Below are 12,367 nucleotides of genomic sequence, written 5' to 3'. Positions count from 1 at the left end.
GGATTTATTATAGGAGCAATGACAGGTAAGGCTTAATCTGCCATGAATTGTTGAACAATTACAGCCACTTAGTCCACTTTTATAGCATAACTCGTGTCTTTATTTCACCACAAAATGCATTTCTGCAAGTTCTAGATTATCCGCTGCTGTTTTACGAGTGCTCGTTTGTCATCTTTTGCTGCGTAAAAATCCACTCATAAAAAAATCCATTTGTCAAATCACTCAGGCAACAAATTACATTTAAAATTCATCATCAAGTTCCTCACTTGCAAGTAAATCAAGTAGTCTATTTCTAGATGTTTATTCAGCTACAATTTTCCGAGCCTTATTAAGAAAAAGGAAACCTGGTTCAAGTAAATGCAGCGCTGACCACAATGCCTGGACTGCATCACTTTCATTTTCCGCAAGGTTAGCATCTCTATTGCCGTTAGAGCACGTGGCGATCTTTATCTTAAGTGGACAAGCTTCCTCTCAATTCTCTACTGTTCAGTAAATACCTCTGTGCAAATGATCCACATCTATCTCACGGCACATCCTTACTTTTTAGCATTCAGCTGGATCCGAGTCCAGTAGAGTGGCTTCATTGGCTTGGGGGGCTCGATCGCGGCCTTGGCAGGGGCAGCTTCCTGGGACATCATGGAGAGCATGGGGCCTGGTGGTGGTGGAGGCCCGAAGCCCGGGGGCGGAGGCGGAGGAGGGGGGCCCATTCCAGGTGGAGGGGGGGGTGGTGGAGGAGGGCCAAAACCCGGCGGCGGTGGTGGTCCGAACCCGGGCGGGGGAGGAGGAGGGGGCGGGGGTCCAAAACCTGGTGGTGGAGGTGGAGGAGGAGGAGGGGGAGGTGGTGGGGGACAAGGTCCAAACCCGGGTAAGGGTGGAGGAGGAGGAGGCGGTGGAGGTGGAGGAGGAGGTGGAGGCATACCTCCAGAGAGCGGAGGAGCTTGATGGGCGCCGCTCTGTTGCCTCTGTTGGCACGTGCAGACAAAGCCCTCTGTAGATTTGGGGATGGAGGATGAAACGGAAGACGACACGCTGCCCGATCCTCCGATGAAAGGCACGTCAAACTTAAAGCCCTCCTCCACAGGTGAGGTCTGGACGGACACCTCCTGGCTCATCTTCCCCAGTCTCCCTCCTGTCATCTGCGAGGCCTTGTGGTGGCCATCGCCCAGAGCGCCCACATTATCGCCGCTGCTCTTTGCCAAGGAGGCCTGCTGGCCCTGCAACACAGCAATCTTAATCCGCAGGTCATCGACAGTCCTCTCCAGCTGAGGGATGAGGCAGCTTTCATCCTCTGAGGATGACTGACCCGACTTCAACCAGCTGGATTCTGTCTGTCAGTGAAGAAAAACAAAGATTTTAACGTAGCGTAGGTTGACAAATGGAAACTGAAGAAAGAGAAAAACCCATGAGTCGGGGCTTTCGCTCCACGATACCTCCATTAAAAGCAGGTAGGCTAGCCTATGGTGTACTCTAAATGTTAAAAAGCAGACATACAATTTAGCTGTTAAATCTTGGACACATTGTAATTCAATAAATTGCACACTATAAACAGTAAAACACCCACAGCTCAGGGAGTTTTTGTGACAGAGCTGCGAGCTAACGGAGGGTCAAGAAAGTATATTATGTCTAGACTCCATCAGACCTCTGGCTCCAGACTGGTTAGAGCGGGGATGAGGGGATACTGAGAGATTTAACCCCAGAGACAGAGAGTCTCGTTGGGCCTCAGATGGGGAGGGCTCGTGTCTGCTAGCACACATTCCCCAGTTGTGGTCACATCATTGAATCTTAAGGAGAATGTTCAGTCAACATGGCCTTCCTAATTTATTAACTCTTCCTGGAAACAGGGAGGGTCACTGCGATAGGCTCACAAGTCTTTCAAGACAAGCCTGACCTCTGGTGGACAAAGAAGGGTTTGCAGGCAAAAGACAGAGGTTGACTGTATTCCTCAACATTTTGACAGGTTGCACACATGTTGTTGATTTTGAATCAAATATACATAAAATAAAACCCTGAACATGTGCATTCTTCAATGGCTCATAGCCCTGTATGGACATTATGGATTGTATTTCAAAATACACATTTCTCAATGTCCGTTTTTTTTTGCTCTTCACTCAAAATACTATTCGAAAATTAAAAGGAATTGAAACTGTATTGACACAGTTCTGTGCATTTGCCGTGCTTATTTAACGAGGATGTAAAACTTCTAGCAGCATGACTCCCTGGCTGTTGGTTACAGTAGTAGAGCCCTTTTCTTTACAGTTTGCAATGAAAATTGTGCAATATTTGATATTACTACAAATTAATAATTAATATTAAAATGGTATTTTTATGGCTTAATCAAATAACTGTCTCTCCTTTTAATAAAAAAACTAAAATATTCCACTGCATGGACTATATCATGAAGACAGTCTTGCAAAAAGATGTATTCTGATGTATTATCATAGTTTTTTGTGAAGACGATGACTTTGTAAATGTTGAAGTTTTTGCACTTCACATCAGCGTGTTTTCATTTGTGTAGAGTACATTAAATAAATAAGGTACACATACAATATTCGGTTCTCTCATACTGTCTTCATGCGATTGGATATAAACAGCACAACGCTCTCTGAGGTTGATTGTTTAACCAACATACTTTATCAAAGCAAGCACAGAGTGTAGACCGGGCCTTCCTGTAAAATATGTTGAGATGTAACGGAGGATTCAATCAACCTGAGAGTGTAGAGCTCCTGATATCTTGGCTGATGAATGATGCAAAGGTGATATCAAGCTCTGCTCTCTGCCTGTGGTTCGCCCCCCATAGAGTTCCCACAGGTGAGACGACACTGGCAGGCCTACAGAAGCCCAGGTGTACAGCTGCTCCTCCTGCAGACAGGTTGGAAAACAAGCTTAAAAACAAACTAACTCAGATCCAAGGACAGACATTTGTGCTCAAAACTACTTGCTCCCATCGAGGGCTACTAGCAACCGTACATGTCATACAGTGTGAACACATGATGGGATGCCGCATGAGTTTAACAACATCCCCTGGGGATATGAGTGGGAGCATTTTCGGCACATTTCTATTGTGTAACCATGAAGATTTTTCATTTTTCATAGCCAATGTAGCACACAGTAAAACACATTAAATCACTCACTCTTCTTCTTTATAGATCCAAAGCATGTAATGTATGTACAATAATCAATGTTTATGCTCCTCCTTTTGTCCCGAGACAGTTTTTTTTTCTCCTCAGGACAAAACCCATTAGCTGGATTATGGTAACCTGATCTACAGCCAGAAAAACACACATGCAGACAGAAACACACACATGCAGACAGTCTTGTTTTCACAACTTTGGAGACATTACATTGACTTGCATGAATTACGTGGAGATTTACCCTAACAGCAACCAGCTAAATCCCAACCTTTAACTTTACCCTAAAATGTAATGAGTTATGTTATAGGGACGTCCATTTTGACCTCATAAGGAAGGCGAGTCTCCACCATGTGACTGTTTTTACAGATTTATGTCCCCACAACATGGATAAAGCACAACCGACCACCCACACACACACATACACCCAACAGTACAGTACAAACATGCTATATTGATAGTCGTTAGTATGTATGCACTCGGCAATGCTTTTCCAAGTGAGAGAGGGATGACATTTGTTTTCATCCTCCTCAAACCCAATTTTTGGTCGGAAAAGAGTATTTAATTTCAGGCGGTATGCAGAACAAGAAACCCAGCTCTCATACATTTCTTCACTCCAGCAAAGCGGAGAAATTGGATACAATACCATATTTAGGTCACAAATTGGAAGTTGAGAGACGATGGAAATAAAAGGATTGTAATACGGAGGAATAGAGGGCAGAGGTGATGCAGGAAGTGATTCATATCAAGATGGAATTTAACTGTTCAAGGAAAACAGATCTAAAAGATTGGAGGCTTCAAAGGGGTTTAACGGAAAAGGTTGAAGAGAAACAACGACCGACTCTTTTTTTTCAAGTGATTAGCTGTTAGAGAAAAAGCAATAACAATTAAATCTGTACTTGGAATGGCAATAGAAAAGGCTATTTTTGAACAAGTTGAATAATGCAGGACTCCAGGGCAGGCAGAGAGTGAGGACAAAAAAAAAAAGAAAAAGGGTGGGGGGCAGGAGTGCAATCCTGTTCTACCCTGACATGGTGAGCTTTTTGCTGGGGAAGAGCAGCCTGAGCCCAAGGCACGTGGAGTTGTTACATAACATGGTCAGCAGATGATCTACGCAAGCACAGATGTGTGTGTGTGTGTGTGTGTGTGTGACTGAGTGAGTGTAAGAGGGACTGCTATTAATCCAGCCATGCGAGGAATTGCTTGAACATGTATGGATGTCTGGGGCTGTCCTTTTGTATGTATGTGTACATACGGACATACATACATGTGCACATATGGCAGAGTTAAACATAAAAAAGAAAGTTCTCTAGGTTTAAGGTCTATTATGACTGCACGGTAGGCAAGCAAAATAATTACTATATTTCAGAGATTTATGAGGAAAAAACAGCTTTAGAGCATGCATGATTATATGTTTATGTATGCATGCTGAACCTTTATGCATCAACATAATTTCTACGCATGCTTTTATGTACATAATGCATCATGCACATGTGGTGATGTGGTGGGAGGAGCAGTGTGCAACTAGAGACCAACACTAATCTGTTCACAGGATAATCAACATGCAGAAAAACAAGACGAAGAGTCTACAGCCATGCAACAGCAACAGTCCAGTTGTATAAGCAGCTACAAGGGCAAATGACAGTGAACTGTGCAGGGTGATGCGATGCTCACGAGATTAGGTCCGAGCAAAGCATTACGGGAATGGAAAATAAAAGATTTATGAAATTAACTTGCATGTGGTCACCCTTTCGACATGCTCTTTAGATATTGAAATGTCTCTGGGAGGAGTCACGGTAACACAGCAATAAATATAGAAACAGATTTGATAAGCTTGGCATTGCTCTGGATATTGTACACGCGTTGGTCACTGCCAATCACTTTGTGCTACATTCTTTGAGTACATCATTTGATAGGCAAACAAGTTCAGCATTTTGGCCATTTTTTTTTTTTTTTTTGTTCAACCGAAAGTGACAATGCAAGTTGAAGGAATTTTCCGCATTGGCTGCATTTTTTCAGACCAAGAAGTAGCCAACTGATGTCAAATCCTTTCAATTATTCAGCCACAGTCCTGCAGGACCATCACTAACAACAAATTTCACAACGTGGTAGGTTTAATCCAAACTGGAGCGGTGGTGCCTCAGCTTTTGCCTCCGAGACATTTTGATCCCTGTACTTTTAACACTAGAATATATCCTCATTGAGTTGCTGATGTAGGGCAGCTCATGTCATCATTTTAGCACAAACAAACATGATGACAGGCTGTGTAGAGGAGGTCTTACATTAAAGACTGCTGAGGCAGGGCTGTCACCGTGGAGCTCGGCTGTGTTGTCGCTGAAGGGGTGCAGCAGGCTCCGGGCCAGCATTCGGTGACACAGTTCCTTCGCCTCCTCTTCTGCAGACCCATCTCCACCAGGCAAACACAGACAGTCCAACAAAGAGCGGCCTGAGAACAGAAAAGGTAGTGAAGTGCAAGATTGGAACTGGGCTAGAGAATAAAGAGCTCCATTTTCTGTGCTTAAAAAAATATCATGATTCTACTTATTTTTTATATATCACAACTAGGCAGGCAGAAGTGTTCAACGAGACACCCTGTGTCACACTCACCAAAGAGTTGAAAAGTGACGCCTCAGTTTCAGATGTGATAATTAAACACCTACATGCGCAAACTCTATTCGCACCATTTAAATGGGGATGGCAGGAGGGATTGTGTTAACTGGGTTTTGTAAAGAATTAACAAACGCAAAATGAAATTGAAGACCCAAGTTATCAGTGCATCCAGTAATATCACTATTGGTTTGAAACACATGGTGTAACATTGAGGTGCGGTTGTACAGCTCTTTACTTCTACATTCAAAGAAAATGCACTGGAAAAACACAAATTGAAGAATTTTATTTCGTCAAGGAGCCGGAGCTGTGCATCATAATCTCAAGATCCCTGCACCAGGTCTGGATCCCAGATGAGGAAGAATCCTGTTTCTTGCCAATGGCAGAAGTAATTATTAGGGGTTGGACAAAATATTAACTAAATGACATCAACATAGGATGTGGAGCCTTGAGGAAAAACACAACTCTGTTGCTTCAGAGTCCAACCATGACACACCGTAATCAGTTGTTAATGGTAATAGGCTAGCTAGGAACTTTTTTTAAACCATGTGATTCAAGAGACATTAACACATGACATTACTTGTGGTCCTGTGGACTTTGGAAAACACAACAAAGTGCTCAAAATCAAACACTAATGAGGGCTAATGCAGAAAACTGATTGCATCTCATGTGTGACATAATTCACAGAGACATGTACAAAAAGACAGGCCAACTTAATTAATTCATATCAGTCAGGTGAAGCATTTAAATATATCACTAGTTCTACTAACCGGTTGTTTAACAGTTAAATCTGCTTTTTTTCCCCCCCTTCTTCGGTCGTCCCACGCCATACTAATGTGACCTGGATAACTCGCCAGACTGATGTCACATGCACAGCTGAATTAGCGAGTGACTAAGTGGTGAAGTAACCAGAGCCTTTGTGAATAACAGAACAGCATATGTCCTTTAATTTTGAAATGCCAGATAGGCCCAGTGGTCAAGATACAAATGACCTCCATTGCTTGGCCACAATAAATTCACCTGACAAAATGAGAACGGACCTCATATCATGACTCATTTTTGTCACGCAGATAAACTGTCACTTGGGTTTAGCATCCAATAGTGTCCCGCGTGTGTGTGTGTATGTGCGTGTGTGTGTGTGTGTCTGTCATCGCCCTGGGTGGGCGGCAGTGTTGTCATTCGGTCTGATTTATGAGCACAGGCTCAGACAGTGGAGAGCAGCTGAGCTCTTGAAGTGTGCCACAACAGAAAGGAGGACAGAGTGTTATTGTTTTATTAGAAGGAGGCGTTTGTTCTGAAGACACTACTCAGTGAAGAACCCTCACCGTTTCATCATGATGATTTTTATGAGCTATTGTACTCCTAGATGATAACTTTTATTCTCGCTGTGTTTGTATAATGTGATAATTTGTCTCTAGAATTTTTATAACTATACAATTACCATAACCCTTACACAATACCATTGCAAAATAACCTAATATCAATGTGGATGGGGATTGGAGTCAAGCAAAAAAGGCCCATTTGGGATCCACAGCAACAAGAAAGGAATAAATAAATGAAAAAAACCCTAATATTTAAATGGATAGAATTTTTGTTTTGTCATGATGTATTACTTAGTGAGTAAAATGTTGCTTCTAAGAGAGCAGAGGAGTCAATAAATTGATTTTCTATTAAATAAAATGTTTGTATTTCAATATAAAATGCTAGTCCTGGTGACATTTTATAGTTGTCTGTCAAATCACATGAAAAGACCAAAACCAAAAATGCATTAAGCCTACTTACAAATATATCTTGTATGAACTTGTATTTTCCAATATACACCATACAGTGCAATCTGAGGATAGATGCACTATAAACTTGTGTCTGAGCTTCACTTGCTGAAAGCTAAAATGCCCTGTTTTAGGAAACCACTTAGCTTTCCTAAAAAAGATGCATCGCTTCAGTTGAAACAAATAGGCTTAAAGCTAAGTACCAAAAACAGGAAGTGGGACAGTATCAAGAGGGGGGCAAACATCTTGCTGGTTTTGGTCTTTTTATTGAAAAATAATATATATATATAGGCATCTAAATCCATACAAACCTTTTAGTATTATATGAACCTGAGCTAAGAGCATTAATTACATAGTTCACATCACTTCCTTGTCATGTATTAGTTCTTCTGAGACAGACCTCATTCTATCCATTCATATTTTCTGACTCCTTCCTGGTTCACTCTATCATCAAGAAACCTAAACAAAATCCTCTCCTCTCTTGTACCGTCACAAGAAGCTACCTTTAAATTGCTGTAGTCTTTAACAACTAAATTAGGTCATCAATTTGATACCAACATCCAACCACTACTGTCAAGATGTGTTGCTAATTTATTATGTGGTTACTTCATATCTGTCTGAATAAGCTTCATGTGCGGCAGTGGTTCAGTTACCTGTGTTATATGTGACTCACCAGAGAAGACATCCAGGTAGGGTGCTGTTGCAGTGGACGTCTGCCGTCCGTAATATGCTCTCCTCGAGCCCAATGTCCAGTATGTCCCACCTGTGGGACTCTTCTCTTGCGTCTCCTGCTCTGGAACTTTGGCCCTGCCCCCCTGCCTCCCTCTTAGCTTATCCAGCTCTGTAAACCAGTCTGCAGACTCACCGAGGGGTCCAGCAATGGAGCAAGACCGCTGCTTGTGCCTCCTAAACCCATGGGTAGATTCACTTGAAGCTACGAGGACGTCTGTTTTTCTGGGCACGTTGGGGCTGGTGATGGGGGAGCTAATTGGAGAAGTGAGCTGCCTGGTGGTTGTCTTAACATAGGAGGGGTGGACTGGAGGGTAGAGTTTGACAGTTGAGGGTGAGGTGGTGGAGGACGTCCGTCTTGGCTGAAAAACGGGGGGGCTGTCTGTTAGCTGACCAAAAGACAAACTACTCTTCCTCCTTTTCAGGGATAGGAAGTCCCGTCTCCCAGTTTCCTCTTCCCTCTCAAGAGACAGGTCCATGCTGCTTGCACTCTTGTGACACCCCATCGGACCCGCCCCCGCCACAATGGGATCCAAGCAGACAGTTGGCACACATGTGTTTCTGGTCTGTGGTGCCCGATTACCTTGAGGCTGCTGTGGGTGCAGAACGGGACTCTCCAGGTCATTCTGGTGCTCCTCAGCACTTTCGTACGAGGTGCTGGTGGGTGTAGTGTCAGGAAAGCTGTACGAGCTGTTCGTCTTTGGGAGAAGGCTGCCACTGCTGTCCGGGGCTGAAGATGTTGGACCACTTTCATTTGGGGAACCTGGACCAGAAGAACAGCTTTCGTTCTCTAAATTGGTACACCCTTCACTTTCTTCTTGAGGTAACCATTCAGCACCAACAAAGGATGACAACACCTCTTGATCCAGATTAAATAGCTTCTCACAGACTTTGTTCCTCTCAGATGTTGACCCTTCGGATAAGATGCCAGTCACCATTTCCAGCCTGTCACTGGCCTCGCATTGTTTTTTTATGGTCTGCTGGATGTCAGAGAGCAGGTCTTCATTTTCAGCTGCTGCCGAGTGAAAACTGTAAAGGTCATCTGACCCAGAGCTTGTCTTTCGACCAATCTCATCCACCAGAAACTGTTGACCGTCTGCAGTCAAACAGCATAGGTCCCCCTCGACATCTGATCGCAAGCCCATCTCATCAGCTGACAGGCTCGCCTCGGCAGCGGACTTCTGCCCCGCTTTGCCCGGGTGCACCGACCTCCCATCTTCCAACATGTCATCCTGAGACAGCCCTTTCGTCTTTGATATACTCCTCCTGATCTTCATGCCAGAAAACATAGAACCTTTCGACTCGGACTTTGATTTCTTCTTACCACTATGTTCTCCTCCTCCCTTACTTATCTTACTGTGGGACTTTTTAGATTTTTTGTCCACTTCCCTCTCGTCAGCATCGGCATCACAGGAGAGATCTCCAGCAGCTCCACCACTTCCTCCTCCTCCTCCTCCTCTCTTCTGCTTTGCCTCCTGGTTCCCCATGTTCTTGAGCAGGCGGACACCCTTGGCTAACAGGCCATGGTGCTGGGGTCGAGGATGGGCATGCTGTTCTTCCTGCTGGGCGCCTACTGATGCTGGCCCTCGGTTGGTCACAGCCCTATCAGAGATGCCTAATCCCTGCTGTCTGCCCACTACAGTATAAGGCAGCTGTGAGAATGACGCTGCCTCTCCCAGCTCCGCTGATGATGAGAGGAGGAGGGGACTGGCACTGACAGCCGCGGGCTCACTAACCCTCACTCCTCGCTCTACCCCCCTACCCTGCACAGCCTCTCTCTGATCCTTCCTCTCTTTTTGCCCCTCCTTTCTATCCCCATCTGCTCGTGCACGCTCGGCTGTCTTGCATAACGGGCTGCTGGTTGAGCGAACAAGTCGCTTATGCTCTGGAGTGCGCTGCCCTTGTTCATTCTCTAATAAAGGGGAGGTAAATTGCAGAGGATGGTGCTGCTGCTGTTTCTCTAAAATGCACGGTTGTTGTTGTTGACTGTGGAGTGAGTGTTGTTGTTTGAAGAGGAGGTTGGTAACGCTGCTCTTCCTCCTGCCTTTGAAAGTGCTGGTGAAGAAACTCTCTTTCAGAAAGGGCACCTGGGTCTCCACTGTCTTAATGGTGTGCATGCCGACACAGTGGTTTCATCTGGAGGGGAGACGATCGAGGCAGGCTGAAGTAAAGGAAAAACATGTTAAAATAAATACATAAATGCAAGCTTAGCTTCTCAATGGCAGAGGAGAGAATATCTCTTCTCAGTGGAGAGGTTAAAGCTTAGTGCAAGCTAACATGGGAAGTCTTATGTCTCTTGTTGCCATGCAGTTTGTAGACGTATTTGTTTATAGTGAAGTGTTTTTGATTGTTCCATTTGATGTTTCCGTTCTGTGCTTAGCTTCTATTACATGTATAGATGTTTTGATTTTCCAGATAGTTAGCTAAAATTCATTCCAGTAACAATTATCAAAACACTAACAAATAGTCATAAAAACGAAACGTAACAATTTTCTAATTGGAATCAGGTTGTAACAAATCAGTCTTTAATAGAAAATGTTGTTTCACTAGTAACAAACAGCTAATTCCTCTCAGGTGATTTGTGTCTACAGTTAAAGACGCAGTACTCCTTTCCATTATTCAAACAGTTATCCTATTCGGGGTCACGGGGGCGCCGGAGCTGATCCCAGCTGACTTTGGGCAAAGACAGGGTTCACCCTGGACAGGTCGCCAGTTTATCGCAGGGCACATATAAAGACAGACAACCATTCATGCTCACATTCACACCTACGGGCATTTAAGAGTCGCCAATTAACCTTATGGGGAGAACGTGAAAGCTCGTACAGAAGGACTCCCCCGATTGAGGATCGAACTCCGGCCCCTCTTGCTGAAAGTGACAGTAGACACTACACCACGGTGGAGCCCCATTACAGCATTATTATAGCAAAACATTTAATTTATAAACATGTCTATAAGCTAATAGTGGACATTCATATAAGTCTGTGTGTGTGTGTGTGTGTGTGTGTGTGTGTGTGTGTGTGTGTAGGCACATCTTCAGACTGTTTAAAATGGGTGTGGTAGAGACAAAGTTGAGCCATTTGACACTGATTATGAATATCGTCTCCAAAGTAAGAAGTAAAATGAAGTGGGAGAAACCAATGACACACAAACAAATAGATAAACAAATACATAACACATTCTAAAAGGCTCCAAATTTAAAATAATATTTACTAGAAATTACTAACTCAGACATTCCTCAAAGTTAGCGTTTGTCAAAACAATTGAATAACTAATACAAGTTTCATCTTCCTGAATGCTTCAGGAAATCTTTTTGCTGATCCCGATGTGAAACGGTAACAAACCTTTTTGTTCGTTATTTAAAACGATTAAATATTAAGGACAGTGTACTTGCCTGACTGGTGGATTCCCTTCAGTGGTTCAGCACCAACTGAGGAAAACAACACAATTGGGCGTCTGTCCTCGTCTCTGAGCCGCTCCTCAGCCATGGGTCACATGAAGTTGGTATTTTCCTCATCACATGTCTGGTCTGTTTGGCCATCTTCCATTAGCACTGTTTGAGACTCGGCTCACTAACTTCATCAGGCCTCATCATGTGAACATATACAGAACTGCGCAACAGTGAAAGACAACTCGCGAGTTTATTCAGATTCTGGTTAAAACTAGACACTCTTTGTGAATGTTGTGGTAGAGTCAGACAGTGAGAAAGGAATCATATTTGAAAAAGAATATCCCCCGTACATAATATCAAGCTGGCATTTTCCGTCTCGGTGCACCCTGGTGCCACTTTTAAGTCCGCCCCTCCAATCAAGACATTGGTTTCAGCTGTGTCCTGCTGATGTTAGCTGTTACCAGACACGTCACTGAGCCTAATTAGGGATTTACACAGCTACAGGTTTCTGAATAGAATGGATATAAGATATTTAAATTACAAAAACACCATTAAAGTCAGCGGGGGATACTCGACAAACTGAAAAATGATAGCTATATATATATATATATAGGCAGGGAATAAATGATACAGCTGTATAATGACAGTAAGACAATAAGGTCATACTTATCTGGTCTTGCCGATAAAAACTGATCATTTGTCAAAATCTTTTTGTTTGTTTATTGACTTAAAATATGAGTATGATT

The 12,367-nt window shown here is 43.5% G+C and overlaps 1 protein-coding gene across 1 annotated transcript in view; it reads right to left on the bottom strand.

Moving 5' to 3' along the window:
- fmn2a (formin 2a) overlaps nt 1-10,350 on the bottom strand; it is a 34,130-nt gene extending 23,780 nt beyond the window's left edge. The window contains exons 1-4 of the mRNA XM_068568172.1: nt 8,178-10,350; nt 5,411-5,574; nt 2,707-2,859; nt 541-1,328 (exon numbers count right to left, since the gene is read on the bottom strand). Coding sequence (XP_068424273.1) covers nt 541-1,328; nt 2,707-2,859; nt 5,411-5,574; nt 8,178-10,350 — 3,278 coding nt within the window. The remainder of the gene's footprint in view (nt 1-540; nt 1,329-2,706; nt 2,860-5,410; nt 5,575-8,177) is intronic.
- Between the last annotated feature and the right edge of the window lie 2,017 nt (nt 10,351-12,367).

This window comes from Clinocottus analis, unplaced genomic scaffold, assembly GCF_023055335.1.
Source record: "Clinocottus analis isolate CAN_PGR_092001 unplaced genomic scaffold, fCliAna1.0.p SCAF_8, whole genome shotgun sequence".
In the NCBI taxonomy this organism is placed as follows: Eukaryota; Metazoa; Chordata; class Actinopteri; order Perciformes; family Cottidae; genus Clinocottus; species Clinocottus analis.
Note: the sequence above shows the minus strand (reverse complement) of the source record. Positions and strands in the feature narration are given on the sequence as shown.